At 50.9% G+C, this 27,535-nt stretch overlaps 1 protein-coding gene across 4 annotated transcripts in view; it reads right to left on the minus strand.

Annotated features, from left to right (window-relative positions):
• The window catches only part of TIA1 (TIA1 cytotoxic granule associated RNA binding protein), a 239,181-nt gene that overhangs the window by 31,886 nt on the left and 179,760 nt on the right, over positions 1–27,535 (minus strand). For 2 of the 4 annotated variants that reach the window (XM_086943466.1, XM_086943468.1), the window contains one exon: positions 2,008–2,150. In XM_086943466.1, the coding sequence (XP_086799592.1) occupies positions 2,008–2,150 (143 nt within the window). The remainder of the gene's footprint in view (positions 1–2,007; positions 2,151–27,535) is intronic. The other 2 variants (XM_086943467.1, XM_086943469.1) reach the window with 1 other exon arrangement.

Here is a 27,535-nt window from a genome sequence, read left to right on the forward strand (position 1 = left end):
CAGGGCAGGAAACCCTTTGTCCAAGCCTCCCTCGCTGGAAAGACTCCCAGCAGCAGGAGGTCAGACTTGTGTCTGTGGTGGCAGCATCCATTTTGTGATGCTGAGGCTCGAGTTAACTTTAAAAGAGGTTCACAGTTACATACATGTCGTGTCCCTCTAAAAGGGTGGAATGCTACCCCCGTCGCCAGAATTGGCGAGGGGGAAGTATTCCAATTTGTATGACACCTTACTCGACATGTTTTGATAATGCTATGCCAAAGTTAGCAATAACTGCGAGGATTATAGTGCACTTAAGAGTATATGGTATAGCGTTCTCATGGAAACAGCTAAAGGACTTGGTTCCGAAAGCTGCAGACAGGCTCAGCTCATGCCAGAGCACTATCTCACATAATTACAAGCACTCAGCCTCCAGGATTGATAAGGCCTGCCATAGGAGTGACTCATAGGAGGATGTGTCTCCGTTTTAGGGTTAGATATAGGTATACTATATCTAAAGCAAAGTGTGATTACACCACCTTGCCCCAGCTGATTGATCAGCCAGTTGTATTAGATTTGAATGGCCAGCCAGGGGTGGCATAATACATGCTGCAGCCCCTGGTAGGCCTTGGGTGCCCTTATGCCCTGGGTACCTATGGTACACTGTACAAGGACTTACAAGAGTGACCCAATACCAATTAGATCTGTACCTAAGGTACATAGAGTCCATTTTAACAGAGAGCAGGAAGCCTGGGGTCCTGAATAGCAGGATCCCAGGCCAACTATGTCGAAAACCAGCAAAACACTAGGCAAAAGTTGGGGGCAACCATAGTCAGATATCCACCTTCCTACAGAGGCAATATACGGCACTTCTTTAGCTGGAATCCCCTTCGGACGCCCGGAAGGGGCTAAATTGTTGTACAGATGGTGCTAATCCAAGGAAGCGCACTGCTGCTTTGCTTTCCTTAAAGCTCTCCTGAGGTAAGTCCGCCTTGTCTTTGAAGAGATGAGTGCCATCCAATAACATGTCCATAACTGTTCTACGTTGAAGGAAAATCCTGCTGAGTAGATCCAAGTGTGGTGCCAAAGCAACGCACTGGTCCTGTCTGCTCTACTCAAACAGTTGGCAATGTCTAGACTCTAATCAATATAGTATCAATATAGTATACCTTGCCGTGCCCAGGAGTTTGAAACCAGTCAATTCTAGTGGAGACAGATCACTTGCACTCTGGTCAAAAGGTGGGGAAAAATGGTCAGCCTTAACGGAAGCGAGGGAATGAGCTCCAGATACAGAACAGACTGCACAGAATGAAAGGAGTGTATGTCAGCATGCAGAGGTAGAAGCAATATAAGGGCCCAATGTCACAACCGGGGCAGGACAGACTACACCAGGAGCCATATGATGACACCTAGCGCCACGTCAGGTAATTGAACAAAAAGCAAAATCCCAAGACATCTGAGAGTATTCACAACGTGAGAAGTCTATGGTTATATGTATCCATTAGAAAATATTGCACTGTTAACAGACATCAAAGTAGCCAATGATCGGGAAAGGAAAAAAAGCACAAATGGTGTAAATGCCTAAAGTAAGGTGGGGTCGCAGGAGAAAGCATTCTCTATGTCCTGCTAAGAGGAAAGCAGTTGGGATGAGTGTTGAAAACAAACAGGAATGGAGTTGGCCTGGCGAGGATTCCTTGCACAGGTGTAATTTACAAAAGTATCTTACCCGAACCAGTTGTGAAAGAAGGAGGTAAGAACTAAGTTTGTTTGGTATACACAGATCATTGCTAATTACACTAAGATAGGGAATATTGGCTTCTCTTTTCCCCATACAACATTACCATTGTTAAAGTTTCAACTTGTTTATAATTTTCTCAAGTAATCATTTTAAAGACAAGTCACTCAAACAAGTGCATCAAAAAGTGAACACCCTACCATTTCTGGAAAAAGGTCAAAGGGCTGTAGATTTACAAATAAACAAGTAACATGGCAAGTTGCTTCTTAAAAAGGGTTTAATTACATGATACATACCTAAACTGCTGCTGATACGCTTGTCCATACATTCCATAGGCAGGCACCTGCCAACCATTAGGCATGTACTGACCAATCTGTTGAGTGTTTCCATACCACTGTCCCCACTGGCCGTAGGCTTGTGGATAGCCAATTTGACTCTGCTGGATGAAAATATTTGCACATAAAGTTACTTTAAAGAACACCACATTATTCAAAACTTCACTATTCCAATCTAGAATAAAGGTTAACTCTAAAATATACCTGTAACACATTTTTCTGTTAGAGATTGTCCCATAAAACATGTAATTGCACTACGTCTTTCGTGAGGGTGACAGTAGGGAGAGGACTCATGAGAACTTTGACCAACAGCTCAACTCCCACAAAATATCTACAGTCTGATTCCATTTTACCTCTCACTGTTACCTTTGTAAAACATACCTAAAGGCAGGGGCGGCACCTCCGCAAAGGCGGAGGCGCATCATCCCACTGGCTCTAAATCAGCAAGTGAAAAATAAAATTATATTGGTTATTTTTCACTTGCCAGCTCTCGGAGCCAGCTTGTACAGAGGGGCGGGGCATGGGGGGTGGGGGGGTACTATGTGCACTTCTAAGTGCTCACACTTAGGTTTTTCCAACAGGGCTGCATTTAGCAGCCGGGCTGGACAAACCCCACAGACTCCTTGACCAGAGGGTCTTCTAAAGACACTCAGACCTATCTCCGCGCTGCTCTCAAGCAGGAGAGCAGCGCAAGGGATGGGGTGGGAGCTTGTGACCCCGCCTCAGTGTCTACTGGGGCAAAGAAGTTCACAGAGGTGTGACGAGAGGCTAAAGGTGGCCGGCAGGTTATGGGAAGTGATTTTTTTGAATTCCCCATCCCGCACCCCTCCACCTCTTAATTGTGTCGGCCGCCACTGCCTAAAGGTACACTCATACTTTAATATCTCATGAGTTTTAATGCAGTACATACCTATAATAGATTAATAATCATACTCTTATCAAAACACAAGTACTGTGGTACACAAAAGTGTACATCTGCGGAGCTTCAATAGGAAACCACTTCCCTTTTTTCACCTCTAAACCGGCAAACTGCAAAGCCACTGGCCTGGCAGTCTTGAATGACCGCATGAGTGACTAAAAGGAAAATGTTACTTACCCAGTAAGCATCTGTTCTTGGCATGTAGAACTGTAGATTCACATGCTGTGCATACTCCTGCCATCTAGTGTTGGGTCCGGATGTTTGAAAGTTTCGAAGAAGTCTTTCCAGTCACGAGGTAGGGGACTCCTCCTTTCGGAGATAATGTGCATGGGCATCGACTCCACTGTTAAGATTGTTTTACCGCAAAGGGTAAGAAATGGAGTTAGGAAGAATGGAATAGAGAGGTCATGTGTATGAATGTAGATTAAGAACTACAACCACTACAGTTGACCGGTGAGGCGGGTGGGCGCATGTGAATCTACAGCTCTACATGCCAAGAACAGATGCTTACTGGGTAAGCAACATTTTTCGTTCGAGGCATGTGAGCTGTAGAGCACATGCTTTGCATAGAATATATAGCAGTATACTCCCAAAGTGGTGGCTACCCTGTAGTTGTTGTAGTTGTTTGAAACTGTGTTTTAAGTACTGCTTGGCCTACATTTGCTTGTTGTCTTGCAAACACATCTACACAACAGTGTTTGGTGAATGTGTGCAGTGTAGACCATGTTGCTGCCTTACAGGCGTCAGCTAGGGGAATATTCCCCAAAAAGGTCATAGTAGCCCCTATTTTGCAAATGGAATGTGCTCTAGCGGGTTATCTTTAAAGTTTTTTGCTTCAGCATACCATGTTTAGATACATTTTACAATCAGATATGGGATTTACATTACATTTTAGATATGGTATTGCCTTTCTGTGGTGGAGAAAAAACAACTAATAGTGGTTTTGTTTTTCGAAATGTTTGGTTCTTTCTACATAATATAGTATAGCTAATCTAACTGTGTGTAGAGCTAGCTCTGCTACAGAATCAGGTTGAGGAAAGAACACCGGTAACTCAACTGATTGATTTGTATGAAAGGCAGAAACTACTTCAGGGAGAAATTTAGGATTGGTTCGAAGAACCACCCCATCTTTGAGCAGTTGAAAGAAAGGCTCTTGTATAGTTAGTTAATGCCTGAAGTTCACCAACTCTCCTTAGTGAGGTTATTGCTATGAGGAATGCAACCTTCCATGAGAGGAACTAACATTTGTGCATTGGCTAAAAAGGTTGTCCCATTAGCCTTGTAAGGATTATGTTTAAGATACACTCTGGTGCAGGGGGAACTCTTGGTGTTATCACCCTTTTTAGGTTTCGCTGGGGGGCGGAGCCGTTAGGCTCCTCCTCCAGCGAAATCTGTAGTTTCTAGTATGGGTGACTTTAACCCGCCTCTCTGCTTCATTGGCTAGCTCCATAAATGGAGGCTAGCCATTGGAACAGAGAGGCGTCCGTCAATGCCGGACCAGACACGGGGGCGTTCCCGAGATTCTTTGGCTTTTGCCGACGTCACGCGACGCCGGGAACGCCCCCGTGTCTGGTCCGGCATTGCCGGCACCCGCCTTCCGTCGTCAGCGTCTCTCCTCCCCCTTTCCCGCCCCCTCCCGCTTGTTATATTTTTATTTACGGGTGCCACCCCGTTTTTATTTAATTATTGGAGGCCGGTGCCCACCCGGCATTGCTCCGTGTTGATTTCACCGCCGCTGGCCCGGAGATCGAGCAAGAGGAGCTGCGCCCGCCTCCCTGCCAAGGGCCGCGCTGCCATTGGCGGCCCTCAGCGCAGGAAGCCAGGCACGCAGTGGTGCGACGTGGGCGGGGCCTCGAGGCGGCCATTTCCGCTTCCCCCTGCCCGGGGGAAGCCTGCTGGTGGTTCGTTGCCGGTCTCCCGTGTGGAGAGGGAGACCGGAAAAGTATAAACCCCTCCCTTAATCCCCTGCCCCGCAGTTACACCCCAGACCCGAAGGACTTCCTTTGATGCCGCTTCTGCTGTTCGAGGGAATTTTGCATATTGTAGCCCGTGGTGCTGACCGGTCAGACCCCCGCCGGATTTCAGGTCCTCTCTCCTCAGCAGGTCGGCGGCGGCGCCGGCGGGAGATGTCTGCTCGGGGTTCGGTAGAGGTAGGGGCACGTTCGTCACCTGTTATACTTGCGGCCTTCTCCCCGTTGTCATCCGCCTCCGCACTGTCTCCGCCTCCTCACCCTCCGCTCCATTGCGGTGTGCTCCGCTCTCCGACATCAGTTGAGCACCCCTCTTTTTGCCGCAGTGCTTCTCATCACCTCTGGGGTTTATTGATGGGCCTCCCAACTCCGTCGTCAGGCCGCCTTTGGTTACCTCTGCCTGACAGCAGCGTCTACCACAACAGACTACCCCTGCCTCGAGTTGCTTTAGAGGGGGCCTTGAGTCGTCGGTCTCGGCATCCTCAGGGCTAACGACACTCTTTGTCGGCCGCAGCCTCCATGGATCACACGGCAGCGGCACAGTCCCGCCATAGTTGCCTCTTCGCAGGTCTCCAATACGAGCCTTCGGGGTCGGAATGCCGCCTGGTTCCTGCCGCAGCTTGCCTGCCGCGGGGCTCCATTCATTGGAGCTGATCCTAGATGTACTGCATCGGACTTGGCTAGGGGACAGATCACCTCTCTCCTACCTCTGTATCTGCATCCGGACTCTTCACTCCTCAGCTAGCGGCCACTGTTCTTGGCTACCATGAGACCGTCTCTTCATTTCCCTTGTGTGTAGAGCCTCCTTCTTTCTTTTTCTTACTCTCTCTCCATCCCTTCCTCTCCCTCCCTAACTCTTTTCTTCCCTCCCTTCGTCTCCCCCTCTCTCTCCCTCCCTCCTTCCTCTCTCCCTCCCAGCCTCCCTCCCTGCCTCTCTTTGTCCCTCCTACTCATCATCCCTCCCTCCTTTCCTGCGGCGGCGGAGGCGCGATCCCGGACCTCGTGGCGGCGATGAAGTGGCAGCGTACTCCGGGGGTGAGCCAGCTTGACAGGTAAGGTGTCGGGGGTCCCGGGGAGCTGTGGGCAGCCGTGGGAGCGGTGGGGGCTGTTTTGGAGAGGCTTATCCTGTGCCCGCGGCTGCCTGCAGTGTCGGCGTCTCCGTTGGTGCGCATCGGACTCCGGCACCTTCACTTCCGTCCTGGGGCACACTCTTGATTACTTCACTGTGTGTTAAAGGCATATTTTGTCTTTGGGGCAATGTTACTATATCTGCAAGATTGGGGTCAGTTCAGGGAGACATCCTAAGCATGTGGGTAAGGTCGGGTGACTGTCTTGACATTAAAGTTCACCGCGCCACCTGTTACGATTTTAGTGACAAAGTATTTTAAATATTACAGGCAGCAGGACTGGCGGCAATCAGGCACATGAGATGGCCCGCCGACCACATATTATGCGAGCGGATGTAGTCTAAGATGGATGTGCAGGGATAACTGGATGAGTAGGTGTCCTCCTCATTGCTTGAACTCAAGAAAGCATGTAGGACTTTTGTGACAATCAGGCTACTTTTGTACAAAGGGGTGCTAGCGAAACATCGATTTATAAAGTACAAGAAAAGAGCGGATCAGCTGTGCATTGTTTTGCTAATGAGACCTTCACTTAGGTACATGGGGTCAGGGCGCCAGTCTTTGTTGAGGCTCCTTGCAAACAGGGTTATTAATGCTTCTGTGACGCAGAACCCTAAATCACTTGGCCCCTGAAGTCATACTTGCAGCCCGGGGCCTTCCCTTAGCAAAGTGTTACACCGGCAAGATGGTGGGCAGGAAGCTGCCATGCAGGCCGACAGACACGTAGATAATGCGAGAGGCAACCGGCAGAGGGGCAAAGAAAGAGACAGAAAGACTGTGGCCAGTCTGAGTGCATAGATTGGGGGCACATGGGCAGATCCAATACCCTGCGACACAGCATGTATACTGACAGTGAGTTGTGCTCTGTGTGTATCGAAATGTGGGGTTGTGTGCACTGTGAGTATGCATAGTGTGGGGTTGTGTGCACAATGTGTATACGGGGTGTGGGGGTTCAGTGCACTGTGAGTATGCAGGGTGTGGGGTTGTGTGCACTGTGTGTATGCAGAGTGTGGGGTTATGTACACTGTGTGTATGCAGAGTGTGGGGTTATGTACACTGTGTGTATGCAGAGTGTGGGGTTATGTGCACTGTGTGTTTGCAGGGTGTGGGGTTCAGTGCACTGTGAGTATGCGGGGTGTGGGATTCTGTGCACTGTGTATGCGGAGTGTGGGGTTGTGTGGCGTTTGTGTGCACAGTGTGTATGCGGGTGGTGGGGTTCAGTGCACCGTGAGTATGCAGGGTGTGGGGTTGTGTGCACTGTGTGTATGTGGGGTGTGGCGTTCGTGTGCACTGTGAGTATGCGGGATATTGGTGTGGGCGATGTACTCTTTCAAATAACTTCGCCAGCACTGTGGCTGTATTTTGTGCGACGTTTGCATTGTTTTTGAGCATAGAGTGTTGTGACTTCACATTGTTTTGTATTTCTAAATTTTAAATGAATGATTACAGGGAAGAGAAAATGAAATGCAAATAATATATAACAGACGTAACCTGTATTCATACCCATCGGCACTGAAGTACAATGAGTCAAAATCACCACACACCTAAGAAGGGCCCCATATATTATCAAACCGAAGTAAATTGTCATTTAGTTTATATGACATTTTCTCAAAATGAGCCACATCATACAAATCTGCAAGCCAGGAATTAAGCGCTGGTATAACATTAGTTCTCCAAAAACATAAAATATTGATTTTAGCTGGACCTAGTGCGTTGGAGAGCCATTTGAAGGTATTAATAAAGATATGTGGTATTTCAGAAGTATTGTGTAAGCGCGAGCGTTGTTTTGTGAGAGAGAAATTAAGAAAAGAATGTACCTTCAAATAGTCTTCAATCTAGATTCAAAATGTACGAATACTAGGACACGTCGGAGTTGGTTAAAAACCAAGTTTAAGGAATATGGAATACGCACCTGCCAGTGCCTATACTAGCTCATGGTGGCATCTTCTGGTCTTGCATGCACAACGAAGAGAGTAGTGCAGACACGCCTAAAGGCGCACCAGAGGTACCATTACTGAGGGCTGCTCTATCGTCTGCAGCATCCCCTAGTATGTGTAGGTAACACGTATCGGGTTTGCATCTAGAGATTAGGGGAAATCCTAGACACTTCATGAACATGGCAACCACGTGTACCCTCCAGCACAATTCTGAAATAAACCGGGTGTATCCAAAAGTCCCAGAGCCAATGAGCCAACGTCAAATCAAAACTACGGAAGATCGAACTCAGCATGGCAATGTCCAGGTGCAGCTTCTCCAACAGCTCCTCGCACAGCCTGTGAGGTGAGAGACACAAACTTCTAGTGCTCTGCTCTGTTCCCTCCTTACACAAGCCACCATCCTTCTCTGAGGCATCGGCTCCACACCTTTCTGACCACTCTCTGATCCCAGAAGGAGCAAAGCTGAATCCAGGCCGAGCAGTGCAGGCCTGGCACTTATGGCTGGACTGTTCCCATTGGGGGCAGGGTCAAGACTGATTTGCATATGGCTGGGTCCAAACTGGAATGGCATGGTGAGCAAAGAAAAGATGGATTTAGGCCCAGATCTCTGTACTGGGGTGAATGCATGACATTGTTCTGCATTCTGTCCATCAGTAGTTCATTTTGCATTTGTCACCCCGAGTATGGGCTGCGAGAGCTGTGTGGGCTGCGAGAGCTGTGTGGGCTGCGAGAGCTGTGTGGGCTGCGAGAGCTGTTGGCAATGTAAATAACAATGTTGTTTGTTTATAAGTAAAAAAAAAAAAAGAAATGTCATGAGCAATGCCAATAGCTCTAACTTTTCCAAAGGCGAAACCATTGCATTGTAAATGCTTGTTAATCCTTCCATGAAGGCTTTGATCACTGGTACTCTGAATAGAGATGTGTTGTCTGTTTTGCAAGTATGCAGCTACTGCTGCTAGGTGAAAACAAATGGATGTGTAAGCAAACCCAGATTGCTGGAAATGCAACAGATTTTTTTTTTGTACAGAAGCTTCAAGTAGATTGATGTGGTTACAATGGATAAAGCGTTTCCATTTTTCTGCATAACATGTTCTAGTAGTAGGCTTTCTAGACTCTGAGAATATTCATACAGTGTGGTGGTAGTTTTAGATAACCGAACTGGATGGTCAGTTACCCCCGGTGTCCACATCACTGATCGGAGGGATTTACATCTTACAATGTGGGGCAACTGGGACAGGGTCATCCGGGGCAGAAGGGTGCTAGGAGATGAGGTAATGCGCACTTGTGTAAAGGAGCTGGGATTGGTGCTGGTGCGGCAGGGGAAAATCCCATGAATAGACAATACTTCTATGAAGCTGGCTCGGTATAGATTACTTATTCACAAGGGACCAACAGAGGGCGGTTTGGAGCCACATGTTGCATGGTGTGAGACCTCTCCATCTACGCCCCCAGGTTCATGCAGCTGGTGGCCCTGGGCCGGCGGACTGCACAGGGTTGGCGGCTCGATTCCTTTGATCTCACAAATTAGCACACCAGGGAGTCTCTGTAGACAGCAACAAACCACTATTTCTTGTAGAATGCCCAATAGGTTCAATCTGCCACCACTGAGTGGGAGGCCTTTAAGTCTGATTAGGTTGCTCCTCTTTGCCCACATCGCCGGGATGAAGAAGGAACAGGATAGGGGAGTCGCAACACTATAGAAAACCCTGTGTCGATGGGAGGCAGGACAGGATAATGGGACCATCTCTGACCAGGAGCTCAGGCACAAAAGGTTTCTCGCTAGAGAAGAATGAGGATCAGTGGCTACCAAACTTAGGAGGACCCCTCATTGAGCCACTTACTGGAAGCCGGGGACCCCCAAGAAATTGGTACGATTTAAATGTCAAACATTAAAACAGTAATTCGAAAAAAATAAACACGTGCACACCAAACAAAAAATCTAATTACTAAAGATGTGGCCAAGCGGCCCATTATGGCACTCTTTGAGTGAGCTCCGTGGGCCCATCTTAACCTTCCATAATCCTCCTGAATCTAACCTGTTCTTCCTGGGACAGCAGTCTGTGCATACTAGACACCAGTGTACCCCCGGTGTCCACATCACTGATCGGAGGGATTTACATCTTACAATGTGGGGCAACTGGGACAGGGTCATCCGGGGCAGAAGGGTGCTAGGAGATGAGGTAATGCGCACTTGTGTAAAGGAGCTGGGATTGGTGCTGGTGCGGCAGGGGAAAATCCCATGAATAGACAATACTTCTATGAAGCTGGCTCGGTATAGATTACTTATTCACAAGGGACCAACAGAGGGCGGTTTGGAGCCACATGTTGCATGGTGTGAGACCTCTCCATCTACGCCCCCAGGTTCATGCAGCTGGTGGCCCTGGGCCGGCGGACTGCACAGGGTTGGCGGCTCGATTCCTTTGATCTCACAAATTAGCACACCAGGGAGTCTCTGTAGACAGCAACAAACCACTATTTCTTGTAGAATGCCCAATAGGTTCAATCTGCCACCACTGAGTGGGAGGCCTTTAAGTCTGATTAGGTTGCTCCTCTTTGCCCACATCGCCGGGATGAAGAAGGAACAGGATAGGGGAGTCGCAACACTATAGAAAACCCTGTGTCGATGGGAGGCAGGACAGGATAATGGGACCATCTCTGACCAGGAGCTCAGTCACAAAAGGTTTCTCGCTAGAGAAGAATGAGGATCAGTGGCTACCAAACTTAGGAGGACCCCTCATTGAGCCACTTACTGGAAGCCGGGGACCCCCAAGAAATTGGTACGATTTAAATGTCAAACATTAAAACAGTAATTCGAAAAAAATAAACACGTGCACACCAAACAAAAAATCTAATTACTAAAGATGTGGCCAAGCGGCCCATTATGGCACTCTTTGAGTGAGCTCCGTGGGCCCATCTTAACCTTCCATAATCCTCCTGAATCTAACCTGTTCTTCCTGGGACAGCAGTCTGTGCATACTAGACACCAGTGTACCCCAGGGGACGCTGGGGCTGCATTTGGGGTAAAACCGCCATTGAGCACTACACGGCTTGTGACGCGGAAGCCCAGCGTGTTCTGTCGACCACACCTGGGGAAGGGTTGTGCCTCCATCCCGGTTGTACACAGCAGCACAGAGTTGTACTAAGGCCCTGGGCTGCAGTGGTGTCGCGCCCGGCCCTGCATGTTTGCTGAAGGCTCTGCTGGAGACAAACGTGCTGCCATCATCAGGAGAGGCCTGGGCAGGGCCAGCGGAGGTCTGATCCCTCTCAGCCGGAGGCACCGATTAAGAGGAGCAGAGGAGGCATGAAGATGCGCAGGCAGACCAGGACAGCATCCCCTAAGTCATTGATCCTGTGAAGGCAATGCAGAAAAGGGTGAGGGACCCATTAGCGTGCTCCCGGTCACGGAGGCGCAATGGCTAGGTCATGGAGGCACAATGGCTAGGCCCCGTTTAGGGGAGAGGGGTACAACTGGGTGGAAGGTGCCATATCCACGCTCCAACATGAAGTCGCCTCCCTGGCTGAACTGCATGAGGGATGACGCTGGAAAGTGCCTCACACGATGGCTCAACTCTTAGATCCCAGAAAACGCACTATCTTTGTTTTGTGGTTGAATGTGCACACAGGACCCTGAAGTAACGTCCTCCACCAGGCGCTAGACCACGCTCCATGATTGCATGAATCCTTAATTTCCATGACCGGGATGACAATCTGCAGCAGGCGAGGCTTAAATCGGACCTATATTAGGATTCCCATTTTATGATCTTACCAGATTACCCAAACATGGTTCAGCAGCAGAGTCAGTCCTTCACCGCCATGAAGGTCCGGCTTGGAGTCCTTAAAGTGTCATATATGCTTCTCTATCCCGCCCGCCTGCAGGTGGTCTTAAATTCCCCAACAATTTCCTTCGACACCCCGGAAAAAGTCTTCACATGGACTGATGAACAGCAGACCCTGAAACCACATACTCCACGACGAAGACAATCTGACTCCTCGTCAAGTCCAGCATACTGGTGCAGATGTCCTCCTATTGCAAGAGACACATGCTGGGCACAAATGAACCCTGTCTGGCCCGATACAGGTAGGTACACACATTCCATGCAGGCTTCATGCAGGGCTCACATTGGTGTAGCTATCCTGATGCACCGTAGGGTCGCGTTTACGCTGGTGCAAAAGTGGGTGGACATCCAAGATCGATAAATATTTGTGCATGTGATTATCGCTGGGCAGCATATAGTGCTTGGCAGCGTCTCTGCCCCTTGGCCAGCGCTTTTAAGACCACTTGGCGGGAATTCGATGGGCTTGCAGTGGTTGCTGGAGACTGGAATGATGTGATGAGCCCTAACAGACACGTGGCACCCTACTGGCATTACCACGAGATCCCCAGAGTACAAGTTATGAACCATGGCAGAGATGGTGGGGTGGGTGGACTCTGAGGGTACATAACCCCACATATGACGGCTACACATTTTACCCCCATACACACTCCTAATATTCTAGGATAGACTACATATTTGTTCCTCACGCTTTTATGCACAGGGTGCCAATGGCGTAATACTTCCGAGGTCTCTCGGACCACTCCTGTGGCAATTCAACTCTTGATAGGTCCAAGTCGACCTCCTTTGAGATGGCAGCTCTCAGTGTGGCACCTGCAAAGTCTGGTGTATCGCACACATATCCACAAAGCGCTCTCAAGGGTACATGTCACTGCCAGAAACAGCGTCTTCCGCTTTTATCCTGTGGGAAGCAATGAAGCCCACAATGAGGGGAGTAGACAGTTTCTTTGCGGCAGAGCACAAGCGGCGGAGCCAGTCACTCATTCAACTGGAGGCGCAACTCATGACATTGAAGCGTGGTGCCCGGGGCGAGGATGGGGCTGCGGTGTGTCAGCAGCTGTGCCTGACACAGCAGCAATATCGCAATGAGCTGATGGATGGGACGCGGGAGCATGGAACGCTACACAGTAGAATTTATCAATGGGGTGACAAGTCTGGGATACTCCTCTACAGGTTATGCAAACAGGCGCAGGCGTGCATTCCACTTCCAGGAATTTGTGATTCCGACGACGTACTGATGACGGACCCAGCGGTGCTTGCCAATAGCTCGCAGCATATTATCAGTCTTTATATGCACCTCACCAGGTTCTTGAGGCCTCTGTGATCGAACAGTTCTTTGATGGCATTCTTTCGAAGGCCCTTCTGTGGAGGCCCGGCGATCTCTTGACACCCCTCTGACCCTGGAAGAACTGACCGCTGCTCTGGCGGACCTGCGCACTGGGAAGGCACCTTGCCATAATGGATTCCCCTGTGAATTTTACAAAGCCTTCATGGCGCAGTTAGGCCCTCATTAGTTAGCTGCAGTGCAAGAGGCAGCCCAGACCACTTGCATGCCCTCAGATTGGAGACACATGGAAATTGTTGTGTTCCAGAAGCTGGGTCAACCCCCAGAGCTCCACACCTCCCATCCACCAATCTCCCTCCTAAACGTGTAGGCGAAACCATAATGCCATTGCTGCAGTCGATAGTCTTCACCGCCCAGATGCCCAACAATGTCAGCTGACATTGGCAGTGGGGTTGATTGTCAGCTGGACCCATTTATTAATTCTCCTGGAAGCCTGAACTCCGGTCCCCAATTCATACCGTACATATGCATGTTATACCAGGGACTGGCTCCATCAGTGCACTTAGCAGGCAGCGTGTCATTCCCAATCTTACGGTGCACCGGACAAGTCTGTCTTCTGTCCTCATTATGGTCCGCCTTGGCCATTGAGCCGCTGGCAACCTGGGGTCGGCTGGATGCTCAGATTCTGGGCATGGAGTAGTCCGCTGAAATTTCAGATCGAATAGTCCTGTATGCGGACGACGTACTTTTCTTCATGACAGAACCTCACAGGACAGGCCCCCGAATCCTCCAAATCATGCAGGTTTTTGGTGAGACTTCAGGTCTCTTCATGCATGTGAATAAGTCAAGTCAAGTCAGATCATTTATATAGCGCGCTACATACCCAGAGGGTCTCAAGGCGCTTGAAGAAGGGTGGGGAATTACTTGTCCAATATCCACGTTTTGAGTTGCTTTCTGAATGCTAGGTGGTTCTGAGTAAGGCAAAGGTGAGTGGGAAGTGAGTTCCAGGTTTTAGCTGCCAGGTAGGAGAAGGATCTACCTCCCATGGTGGTTTTGTTGATGCGAGGTACAGTGGCAAGGGCTTGGTTGGAGGATCGTAGCTGGCGGGAGGGGGTGTAGAAGGACAGTCGTGTGTTGAGGCATTCGGGTCCAATTTCGTAGAGTGCTTTGTGTGCGTGGGTTAGGAGCCGGAAAGTAATCCTCTTATTGACGGGGAGCCAGTGGGGGTTTTTCAGGTGACCAGAGATGTGTTCTTTACGCGGGATGTCTAATATGAGCCTGGCTGAAGCGTTCTGGATGCGTTGGAGTTTATTCTGGAGTTTTGCGGTGGTACCGGCGTAGAGGGTGTTTCCGTAGTCCAGTCGGCTCGTGACCAGAGCGTGGGTGACTTTTTCTAGTTTCGGTGGGTATCCAGCAAAATGTTTTTTTGAGCATGCGAAGAATGTTGAAGCAAGATGAAGAAACTGCGTTGACTTGTCTGTTCGAGAGTGAGGAATCCAGGATGACACCCAGGTTCCATGCGTGGTCCGTCGGGATGGGTGCTATTCCGAGGGCCTCTGGCCACCAGGAGTCGTCCCAGGCGGAGGGGGAGGTGCCTAGGATGAGGACTTCAGTTTTGTCTGAGTTCAGTTTCAGACGGCTGTGCTTCATCCATTCGGCTACTTCTTTCATTCCTTCATGCAGGTTGGTTTTGGCAGTGTTAGGGTCTCTGGTGAGTGATAGGATCAGTTGAGTGTCGTCGGCGTAGGAGATGATGTTGAGGTTGTGTTGGCGTGCGATGGCCGCAAGGGGGCTCATGTATATGTTGAAGAGGGTGGGGCTGAGTGAGGATCCTTGTGGTACGCCGCAGATGACTTCAGTGGCCTCTGACTTGAATGGTGGGAGGCGGACTCTCTGGGTTCTTCCGGTGAGGAACGAGGTGATCCATTCCAGTGCTTTTCCTTGGATTCCGACGTTTCTGAGGCGTTGTAAAAGGGTGCTATGACAGACCGTGTCGAAGGCTGCGGAGAGGTCGAGGAGGATGAGGGCGACTGTGTCACCATTGTCAGTAGAGTTCGAATGTCGTCTGTTGCTGCGATGAGGGCGGTTTCAGTGCTGTGCTTGGCTCCACACTGTGGTCTCCGAGTGAGTCTCCTGGCGACTGTAGATGGGTTGCATATCTGTATATACTATACAGAAGTGAGGTATAGTGTGCACAGAGTCCAGTGGAACCCCAGAGGTAGGCAGAGGTAAAGGTAGATAGAACCTTACTCTGTTTGTGGTAGAGTGGTCAAGCAGTAAGGCAGTATCAGAGGACAGTGTTCTGTATTTGTGTTGTCCACACTCAGTCATCAAATTAATACACACACTCAAAGACAACTTCAAACAATTGTTTTTATATAAAAACATTCTTTTAGTAATTTTATTTTCTACAACAGAGCAAGCCTGGCTCAGGTAACCAATAAATAATTTACAGTAGTAATGCAATTGAAATACAGTTTGAAAGATAATTGTACATCCACTTTGGTTTGATTTACAGTATGAATGCAGAGAAATGCAATAGATATACTTGAATAGGCTTTTTAGTAAAATAGCAGGTAACTAACTTTTGAGATTACTAGGCTTACAGAGTAGTATACCTAGATATTACTCAGGGGCATTTCCTGAAAACAGGTAAGTAAAATTGTTTTAGGTTATGCAATTTTAAAGAATGTATTTAGTTTCTCAAACTCAACACTTTTCACAGAAGAACAGTCAAATTCAAAAGACTTTATTCGGTTATATCACATAAATAACCATAAAAGTACAGATACAAACGTATACAATCAATGAGTGTTAAAAAAGACATTTAGATAAATATAGGCACAATATATCATGACGAATTACATAATTATAGATTTTCGAGAGTAAAAAACATTTTTAAGAAAAGCAGAGACAGATGCCACAGAGAATATATCAAGCTTCTGGATTGCTAAAAAGGCAGGTCGACATGGTCTTAAATTTAAATATCTTAATATGGGCATAATCCACCTTTTTCTTTGAGTTGAATAAAATTTACAGAAAAATAAAATATGGATGTCAGATTGGGTAGACAAGTCATCGCATGGACATTTAATAATGCCACTCGACCAGTCATTAATAACCGGGAAACTCAATAACCTAAATAAAATTCCAAATCTAAAACGAGTAAGTAAGAATCTTTCTTGGTCTTTCATCTGTAGGGTTAAGTAAGGTTGGATAACCTGCGAAGTTAATATTAGCTGATGAGAGATCACTTTTTTTTGTCAACTCGTTCTTTCCCCCTGCAATTTTCTAGATATGTAATGCATAACTTTTTCAGCGCTTTTCTTGGGATCTGGGACATCGACAGGGGGTCCTCAAAGTAGTCAAAATGATCAATGTTAACAAGAAATGTCTTAATATTACTCAGCCACTTCACCCTATGGGCACATTCCGATTTCAGAACATCCCCCAGGATAAGACGATTAAAATGACATTCATCAGTTGTCCATACCCTATGCCATAAAAGAACCGGCTATCCTATGGAGGAAAAATGTGTTATCAGTTTTGAGTTAAGTATTCGGTAGTGGGAGTTGAGGTTCTGGGGGTAGACTTAGGGGTCCCCCGGGGTCAAGGATGCACTCTAGTTACACCCTCAGCGGCACTAGGGCGGCCGGGTGCAGAGTGCTCTTTCGACGTCGGACGCCCTGTTTGCAATAGAGAACCTCCGGTTTGGAAAGACACTGCAGGCTTGGAGACAAAGGTCTTCTGGGTGAGACCACCACTTCGAGAGGTAAGTTGGGAAGTTAGGGGTTGGTTAGGCACAGGTTTGGGCACACAAGGCCATGGGGCGTTGGGTGCAGGGATGTCTTTTGGGATCGGATCTTCGTACCAGCTCCTGGACGAGGTTAAGGGGGCCTTCTGGATTTAGGCTGTATGCGTCTGCTGTAGGCAGGTCAGAGGTCGCCGGATCTCGAGTGACCTCCTCGTCGTGTTTGCTCACTTGAGCTCGGGCTGTGGACGGCAGGTGCAGAGTGGGGCGGCTCCGCGGTGTCCGGCCGGAGCCAGGAGGTGCAGGTGAATAAATCCAGTGTTCACGGGAGACTAAGGGCCATATGTATGAACACATTTTCCCATAGACACAGAATGGGTAAAACTCTTTGATACATCTGGCCCAAAGTCTTTGTGCTTGAAGGCAGGAAGGTCCTAAAACAGTGTTGAAACTAAAACCCAATTGGCATCTCTGGTCACCTGTCAGCCCCTGGTAAATGGTACCCAGAGCATTGCGACCAGAGAAGACCCTAAGGGCTGCAGCACTTATTGTGCCACCTTTAGGGGCCCTGTACCCTGACACACACGCACACACACACACACACACACACACACACACACAGCCTTTGCAGGCTGAGTGTCTTGATGCAGAACTAAACAAAGAGTCAACATGGCACACATCCCTGTGTGCCATGCCCACAACCACACTGCCCTGGCATCCATCAGTCACCCCTCTAGCTGGGTGCACTATGCCTGTGGTGTGAGCACAGGTGCATGATCAGAACCTTAACTCTTCCAGTCGAGTACTTACCTAAAAGCCAATAACTCACTTTCCTTCCATAGGATAACATTGACTGGTTTCACTTAAAAAAAAAATTAAGTGTGGAGTTCTGGAACTTTAAAATATTCATCTAAAATCAGCCAAAAACGAATTCCGATTTACTCACCTGTTATCAGAAGAGAACACAGTACTGCATCTTTTAGCCAAGCACTGACCCTGAAAAGTAATTTTAACCGTACTTACCAGTAACTTGAATTCTATGGCAGGACCGGAGGCTTCGGATTATGCCTTCTTTCTACGCTTTATTTTTTACAGCAGCAAGAAAAACACACAAACTACTTTTCCAATGAACACTTGGGAAACAGGAAACTCCAACATAAGTCCTTTATCAGTCTCTGTACTCTGGCAGCTCCCATCATGCCCTGCTGCTGCTTCCTCTTTCTTCGCTGCTCAGCAGCAAGTTAAGTGGTTTTTGCTTATCTCTCCTGGGTTTTGGGGGCTGAGGTTAGCGTTTTGTCATTGTTTCAAGCGTTGGTGTGTTTCAGCCCTTACAGGTCCCCCTTGCAATCGTGGGACGCTTTTGCTCTCCTCACGCAATTTTCTAGGCCCAGATGAGCGCGGTGTGGTTCTCTCGCTGCTAGGGGGCAGTGTTCCATCTTCCTGCCAGCGCACTGAGGGACGCTTTTTCGAAGCGCTTTTTGGCGCGCTTGCCCCAGTTAGTGAATATTGCCCTAATCACCCGGTTTTGACACCCTGAGGGGTTGCAATTAGGTTTACCTCCTCGTTGACAAGACGCCCAGAGTGGGTTGTATTTCACTGTTGACACCCTGAGAGGTCGTAATAGCGCCGGTGTTGTGGCGCAAGGGGGGCACTTTACAGGGTGGTGCCCCACGATCTTGAGGGCTACAGCGTCCCCAGGGCTAGTCCCTTAATTGTGTGCCTTGTGCCACCCATATCCCTGGGTTTTCCCAGACCCACATAGTACCCGTTGGGGTCCTGAGCATTCACTGTGCCTTACCTCCCTTAGCCTGTTGAGCCTAACTTACCTCGGTATGCAGGGGGAGTCAGGCCAGTACCCAGAGGAAGACCCTCTGAATTACCTCCCCTGGGATGACGACTTTTACCAGGCGGTTGACGACTATAGGGCGGTGGATCAAGCCATGATTCCCTTAGAACAGCACCTCGGCGCGGTTGGCTGAGGCGTACGCGAAGCTTGCGTCCCTTATACCCGCGCCGGCCCTGGGTCCCATCCCGTCACCCCCCCCCCCCCCAAGAGGCCTTGTACGGAGGGGGTTGGCCCTGGGGCTTTTGTGAAGGTGAAGAGTGCGTTTAGGACGCTTGAGGGGTCCCAACCACCCCCATTCCTCCCTGCGGAGGTGCCGCCACCTACTCCATACTATGTCCCCGGAGCCACAGCATGATGAGGATTCTCCGGATTTGGAGGAGGCCTGTTCATCTAGGTCGTGGCTTTCGTCTCAGCCTTCCTCATCCGCGGGCCCTTCGGACATGTTGGACCCGGATGACATTGTCCACCCCCGGTCCTCGGACTGGGTTCCTGGTGTTAAGGATGCCCGTAGCCGCCTTAGAGCGGAGTGCCCCCGGCCTTCCCTAGAGGGTAAAGTGGTGATGACTCCGGATATGGACCCGAAAATGGCAACCTTCATGGCCAAATTTGTCAAGGGCCCTCGGAAGGGTATAGACAGGTCCTGGCGTACGTGCCAGGACAAGCTGCTAGATGCAGTGGGTCCCATGACAAAGATACTAGACATGGCGAGGAGGCCAAGACGTCAGGGGACCTTATCTCCCCGGAGGTTCTGTCCAATTGGGCGCAAAGCGCCATTATTTTTCTCGGCAATGCCAACTGTGCCCACTCTCCAGAGAGAAGGTCGCTCTTAAAGTTGATCCTAAGTTAGGTGACCTCGCCTCGTCCGAGGCTGGCGCAGGGTGGTCTATTTGGCGACCCGTTTATTAAGGAGCTCGGTAAATTTGTGGCCACATTCACTTCCCTGGACCGGTCTCAGTCCAATATTAAAAAGGTTTTTGCCCCTTGTGTTTTTGGCAGGGGCCCCTCGCTCGGTTGAGGCAACAGCTCCAACCAGGGGCAAGGCTCCGGACGCGGGCCGTTTCAGGACAACGCCAGTTTCAGCAATTTCTATCCCACAAGAGGTCAGAGGTTCCATGGCCGTGGTGGCCCGAGAGGCCAGCAACTAGGAGTTGGAAGAGGTGAGTGTGCTACCCTCTGCGAGCTTGCGGGTAGGTGGGCGCCTAGCGCAGTTTTTCCTAGCGTGGGTTTCCCTTACCAGCGATGCCTGGGTGCTGCAGACGGTTCAGGGCTTCCAGCTGGAGTTCCATGGCTGTCCGTGTCAGCTTCAACGTCCTCGCCCCAGTACTTTCTCGTAGCGCGATGCAGCTTTGGTGAGTTAAGAGGTCGCCGTCCTCCTCCACAAAGCGGCGATTTGTTGCGCGTGAGAACACCCGGGCGGTTTCCTAAGCAACCTCTTTTTGGTCGTCAAGGTCGACGGGGACAGTTGCCCGGTTATCAATTCAAAGGACTTCAACGAATGGCTGGTGTACCGCCATTTCAAGATAGAGGGGATTCATCTCCTGAGGGATGTGTTGCGCCCGTCCGATTGGATGGTCAGGCTTGACTTAAAGGATGCTTACTTGGCGGTCCCAATTTTCCCTCCGCACGGTTGTTTCCTCTAGTTCAGGTGGGACGTCAGGTCTACGAGTTCACCACGCTGCCTTTCGGGCTCTCCTCAGCGCCGTGGTGCTTCACAAAGGTGTTACGCCCGGTGGTGGAGGCCTTGCGGGCTCGGGGTATCAGAACGATAGTGTACCTGGACGACATGCTATTTATGGACCAGTGTCCGAGGCGTCTAGAGTCTCAGTTACAATTCGCGGTCAACCTGCTTCAAGGTTTGGGCTTCGTTATCAACGAGAAGAAGTCCCTTCTGGTTCCCGTCCAGTGCGCAACCTTTCTCGGGTTCAACGTAGACTCTGTGTCTTCCACCCTGAGTCTTCCCGCCAGGAAGATGGCGAAGATCAGGCACGAATTGCGCCAGACCCTGGCGAAGCCTCTGATCTCATTACGGCACCTGGCACGGTTGGTGGGCCTGTTGTCGTCTTCCATTCAGGCCATCATTCCTGGCCCTCTTCACTATCAGGCCATGCAGCGTCTGAAGACGTATCATCTCAGGAAGGGGCAGACGTACTCTCAGCTGATCCCGTTGTCGGAGGACGTGAGGGACGAAATGAAATGGTGGCTGACGCACATGGAGACCTGGAATGGCCGTGCAATTTTTGGTTCCGCCCCAGACATCGTGATAGAGTCTGACGCCAGTCGTTTAGGCTGGGGAGCCAGATGCGGAGATTTCTCCACAGGTGGCGCCTGGTCTGCTTTCGAGCAATCTTTGCATATCAACTGTTTGGAGTTACTGGCGGGGTCCTTTGCGGTCCAGTGTTGGACCAAGGACCGAGTGCAGTCCTGCATCCTTTTCCGGATGGACAACGTGTCAGCGGTCCGATATATCAACCATCTGGGTGACACCAGATCCAAGATGCTAGCGGACCTTGCGAGAGACTTTTGGCACTTCTGCCTGGATCATCAGGTGTCAGACACAGCGGAGTATTTGCCGGGTCGGCAGAACGAGGTGGCCGATTGGCACTCCAGGCACCTCTTGGATGCCAGCGTATGGAAACTGGATCCTCTGGTGTTCTCCAGGTTGATGGACCGGTGGGGTCCCTTCTCAGTGGACCTGTTTGTGTCACGCCTGGACCACTAACACCCGAGGTATTTCAGTTGGCGAACAGACCCGTCTGCGGAGGCTACAGATGCGTTCCTCCAGGACTGGTCCGGCGAGCAGGGGTATGAGTTTCCCCCGTTTTCAATGATAACACGAGTGTCAGCATTGCTGCGTCGCCAGTCGGCGCAGGTGGTGATTATTACACCATGGTGGAGGTCTCAAGTTTGGATTCCGGTTCTACTGGAACTTTCTTGGGATTTTCCAACCCTACTCACCCACTCTCCTCACATTCTCCTCAATCCGGACGGGGTTCCCCACTGGTTAGTCCAGGAAGGCTGTCTGAGACTGATGGCCTGGAGGATCTCCGGCGTCGCTGGACGCTCGCAGGCCTTTCGGGAAAAGCAGAGGACCTGCTCTCCAAGGCCTGGGCGGATGGCACAACCAGGCGTTACCGATCTACATGACATAGATGGCGTCGCTGGTGTGTGCGACTGGATTTCTATCCCGTGGGGGCAGATGTAGTCCATGTCCTTAACTTCCTGGCCGATCTGGCGGAAGAGGGGCTGGCCTACCGATCAATCAATACCTTCAGATCTGCAATTTCGGCGGGGCACGATCTGGTGCTGGGTTCTCAGATTGGAGAGCACCCTTTGATTTGCAGGCTTTTGAGAGGGATTCGCCTCTCGCTGCCACCCGAGCCAGGTTACTCCGTCCTGTGGGACGTGAACAGGGTTTTGAATTTGTTCCTTTCATGGCAACCGAACAGATTTCTGTCTCGTAAAGAACTAACTGCTAAGTTAGCGATGCTGTTATGCCTGATATCTTGCAGGCAGATGAGTGCGTTGGGTGATCCAGGAGGCGGGGATCGATACCAAACAATTTGGAGCTCATTCAGCAAGAGGGGCTATGACCTCAAAAGCTTTTGCCCACTGGGCTCGTCTGGAGGATCTGATGAGAGCGGCCGATTGGTCCTCAGATTCCACATTCAAGAGGTTCTATTTCATGCCAGTGTTGGAAGTAGCTCAGCTGGTTGTCAACAAGCTTTGAACAGCATAATCCGAAGCCTCCGGTCCTGCCAGAGAATGAGAATTTGCCTAGCCTTCGTGCTGGTAAGTTCCAATTCTATTAAGGACTCGGAGGCGAGGATTATCCCCCCCAGGGACTTGCAAGAAGTGGACCCTCCCGTATGCAATGTAAGTAACTCATTCATGAAGTTTCTGTTATATATGCTGTTGCTCTTTATTGTATTGTACTTCTACGTACCTTACAACATGCTGAAGAGACGGTCAGGATCTGACTGTTTTTTTGCAGGGAATGACTGTTCCAAACAGGATGCGTGAGATTGCCGGTACTTGGGCTTCGCGATAAGAAAGAGGAAGCAGCAGCAACAGGGCACGATGGGAGCTGCCAGAGTACAGAGACTGATAAAGGACTTACGTTTGAGTTTCCGGTTTCCCAAGTGTTGATGAGAAAAGTAGTTTGATGTGTGTTTTTCTTGCTGCTGTAAAAAATAAAGCGTAGAAAGAAGGCATAATCCTCGCCTCCGAGTCCTTAATAGAATTGGAACTTACCAGCACGAAGGCTATGCAAATTCTCAGAGCAACCCATTGTCTGGTTTTCATCAGTGTGGCTCACGGTGTAGAGCAGGCAGACCCGGAAGCTGAGGTCAGACCCGGGACCAGGGTTCAATTCCCGACGCGGCAGGGTCTTGAGCTCAAAATGTCCACGGACTCGATAATTCTCGCTTCGGTGCCTGCTCTAATCATGGGTTCTCACTCTGCAACTCTGGGCATTAAGCTTGCTTAATCTCCACAACGGCCCCCTGCGGCGGGATGCCTGGCTTTCACCTTGGTGATGCCCTGTAGGGGCTATCTCACAGGGAAAAGCCAGGACGGGTTCCCAAGGCAAGCGCCGGGAAACCTCCGGGTAGCTGTGCGCTCAATAAATGCAATAATAATAATAATAAAAGTTCCTAAATGTCGATTTTCAGAAACGACAAATACTCCTTAAAAATAGCCCGTTTGACTTAAACGCACAAGTTACTACTTGTGTAACGATATATCTGTAAGACATTAGTTAGTGATAGATTCCTTACCTTAGAATATCCCCAGGCGTCAGACTGGATCAGGAAATTTTTGCGTAGCAATACCACTGCGTGTCGGTAGGCGTCGTCCGCGGCTCCGCGTCCGTCGTCTGCGTCGTTAGCGCCGGAATGACGTCGTCCGAGTACTTAAGATGCCGCCCATGCGCGCTGACGTCAGTTCTGATACACAGCTTTTCCGCGCCAGATACGCAGAGCCATGATAGAACCAACACTGGTGCCATGAAACTAGGGACCTGAAAGGGGATGACCTTAATCCTAGATATCTGTTCGCAGAACGGGGAGGATGGGTGGGTCGGTAAGGAATCTATCACTAACTAATGTCTCTTACAGATATATCGTTACACAAGTAGTAACTTGTGCATCTGAAAGAGACACGTTAGTGATAGATTCCTTATCTTAGAATAGATACCCCAGCAATACTAACCCCGGTGGTGGGTCTGCGAACCAATAATCACACCAGAAAGTCCTGGAGGACGGAACGGCCAAAGAAGCCATCCCTCCGGACTTGGCTGTCCAGGCAGTAGTGTCTTGCAAACGTGTGCAGCGAGGCCCACGTAGCTGCCTGGCAAATGTCCTGCAAGGGCACTCCCCGGCCCAGGGCAGTTGTAGTCGCCGTGGCCCGAGTAGAATGAGCCCGCAATCCAACAGGGGGCTCCTTTTTGGCCATGGAGTAACATGCCTGGATAGACAAGATGATCCACGGCGCTGAGGAGAGCCCGAAAGGCAGCGTGGTCCTCTTGTGCACCGCCTTTCCCTTCTTAGCGCCCACGTAACCAACAAAGAGTTGGTCATCCACCCGGAACTGGCGTGTGCGATCTAGATCATAAGAGAGCGCACGTTTTGGGTCCAGACGATGGAGCCTCTCTTCCTCTTTTGAGGGATGCGGAAGCGGAAAGGAGGTGGGCATGGTAATGGAGTGCCCGATGTGGAAGGCCGTGACAACCTTGGGCAGGAAAGAGGGTCTCGTCTGCAACACAACCTTGTCCGGATGGACAGAGAGGAAAGGAGGAGTAGAAGAAAGAGCCTGGAGCTCAATCACTCTCCTGGCAGAGGTGATGGCCACCAGGAAAGCAGTCTTCAAAGTGAGAAGACGGAGAGGACAGTTATGGAGCGGCTCAAAGGGAGCACACATTAGGTAAGTAAGTACAAGATTCAAGTCCCACTGGGGCATCACGAAGGGAACATGTGGGTGATGCCCTTCAAAAACCTATTTACAATGGGGGACTTGAATAAGGAAGGCTGATCAGGTAGCCGTAAGAAGGCGGAAAGGGCAGAAAGGTACCCCTTGAGAGTGCCCAGAGCAGAGCCCTGCTGGGCACGAGAAAGGAGGAGGAGAACCTCAGAAAGGGGTGCAGAGAGAGGGTCCACAGCCTTTGCTGTGCACCATGCCACAAATCTGTTCCACCTGCAGGCGTATACCGACTTAGTGGAGGGACGCCTGGATGCCAGAATGAGATCACAGACTTTGGGAGGCAAGTCAAATGGCCTCAACTGCCGCCGCTCAATCTCAACAGGTTCGGGTGCAGAACCGTCCCCTGCTGCTGCGACAGAAGGTCCTCCCGAAGAGGCAGACGAATCAGGGGATCGACTGACATGCTGAGTAGCTCGGGATACAAATATCTTCGTGCCCAGTCCAGAGCCACAAGAATAACCTGGGCCCGGTCGCGCCTGATCTTCAGCACTCTGGGCAAAAGTGGTATAGGCGGAAAGGCGTACAATAGACCGCAACTCCACTCGCATCGAAAACCGCCTCCGAGCAAATGCCGCCTTGGAAATTCCAACGCGCAGAACTGATGACATTGTGCGTTCTCTTCTGTGGCGAATAGATCTAACCAAGGCTCTCCCCATTGCTGAAAGAGGCCTTGCGCCACATCCGAGTTCAGACGCCATTCGTGATCCATCATGCACCGACGGCTGAGTTCGTCCGCCCTGGCATTCAGAGAGCCTGCCAGGTGTTGAACCACCAGGGTCACGCCCTGATGTTCCAGGCACTGCCAGAGGCGCAGAGCCTTCTGTTATAGGGTCCACGACCCCACCCCACCCTGTGTGTTGCAGTACCACATGGCGGTGGTGTTGTCCGTGAACACCTGCACTACACTCCCCCGGACAGAGGGGAGGAATGCCTTCAGTGCTAGACGAATCGCCCGCAGCTCCAAAAGGTTGATATGGAGCCGGGACTCCGCCGGAGACCAGAGGCCTCTGATCTCCGCCTCTCCCATGTGGCCTCCCCAGCCCTGGAGGGACGCGTCCTTCACAACCACGTGCTCCAGGTGGGGTAGGGAGAGGGATCTGCCACTGACCCAACTGCTGTCCGTGAGCCACCCCTGCAGTTGTCTCGCAGTGCCCTCCGAGATCAAGACCTGATCGGACAAGTTGCCCTGATGCTGGGCCCACTGAAACTTCAGGTCCCACTGCAGAGCCCGCATCCACCACCTGGCGTGATGCACCAGAAGGATGCAGGAGGCCATCAGCCCCAGAAGCCGCAGCGTCAACCTGACCGAGACACTGGATAAAGGCTGAAAGATTGGAATCCGAGCCTGTATATCCCGAACCCGCTGTTCGGGTGGGTAGACCCGAAACTGCGCTGAGTCGAGAACCGCTCCGATGAAGAGGGGCTTCTGAGAGGGACACAGGTGCGACTTCGGGACGTTGATGGAGAACCCCAGCAAGTGCAGGAGGTCGGCCGTAGTCCGGAGGTGGCTGACGTCTGTCTGGGGCGAGCCTGCCTTCAACAACCAGTCGTCGAGGTAGGGGAAGACTGACACCCCTAACCTGCGCAGATGAGCTGCGACCACCGCCATCACCTTCGTGATCACCCGTGGGGCGCTGGTAAGTCCGAAGGGGAGCACGGTAAACTGAAAGTGCTCATGGCCTACCGTGAACCGCAGGTAACGCCGGTGGGCCGGCAGGACGGGGATATGAATATAAGCGTCCTGCAAGTCCAACGCTACCAGCCAGTCTCCAGGGTAGCTAAGACCTGAGCCAAAGTCAGCATCTTGAACTTCTCCTACTGGAGGAAGCCGTTGACGTTCCGTAGGTCCAAGATAGGGCGTAGGCCCCCTTTGCCCTTCTTGGGTACCAGAAAGTAGTGGGAGTAACAACCACACCCTACTTCTGGCCAAGGAACGCGCTCGATGGCCCCCTTGGCCAAGAGGGCCGTGACTTCCTCTTGCAGAAGTTGCAAGTGATCCCCCGACACGCGGTGGAATTGCAGTGGCATGGCTGGAGGGGTCGCCTCGAAGGGGCGGGAGTAGCTCCTTCGGACGATCTGCAGCACCCACCTGACCGACGTGACTGCGCCAGTGGGAGAGGTGATGGCGAACCCTGCCTCCCACAGGCATCACATGGGCCTGAAAACTCGGACTAGGAAGGTTTTGAGGCAGGTGTGGACTGGCCTCGCCGTTGTCTCCGACCGCCGCCACAGCGGTTTCCACGGCCGCCACTGCGCAGCTGAACATTCTGCGGTGCGTGGCTGGCAGCACGTGTGGGGGCGCCCCTTCCTAGGCCATGAAAGGAGCGAAAGGCACCCGATTGCTGGCGTGTGGCCGAGAAGCCCAAGGACTTGGCCGTAGCCCTGGAGTCCTAAAAACACTCAAGCGCATGGTCTGCCTTGTGGCCAAAGAGGCGACCGGCATCGAACGGCATGTTCAGAAGTGTGGCCTGGACATCGGCCGAAAAGTTGGCGGACCTCAACCAGGCGTGGCGTTGAACCGCCACGGTCGTTGCCATCGCCCTGCCCAGTGAGTCCGTGGTATCCAGCCCACACCAGATGGAAAATCGCGCTGCATCTCGGCCCTCCACAAGGGTTTGGGCGAGTTTAGCCCAGACCTCCTCCGGACATTGTGGCAGCACGTCCGCGACCGCGTCCCACAGGCTGTGGGTGTAGCGGCCCAAGAGACGGGCGGTATTGACAGACCGCAGCCCTAAGCTTAGGGACGAGAACACTTTCTTCCCGAACTGTTCATATCTCTTGGATTCCCGATCGGGCGGAGCCGACGGGAATGCGGTATGGGAAGTGGAGGCCTGGATAACCAGGCTCT

This window comes from Lissotriton vulgaris, chromosome 11 (genome assembly GCF_964263255.1).
Source record: "Lissotriton vulgaris chromosome 11, aLisVul1.2, whole genome shotgun sequence".
Classification (NCBI taxonomy): Eukaryota; Metazoa; Chordata; class Amphibia; order Caudata; family Salamandridae; genus Lissotriton; species Lissotriton vulgaris.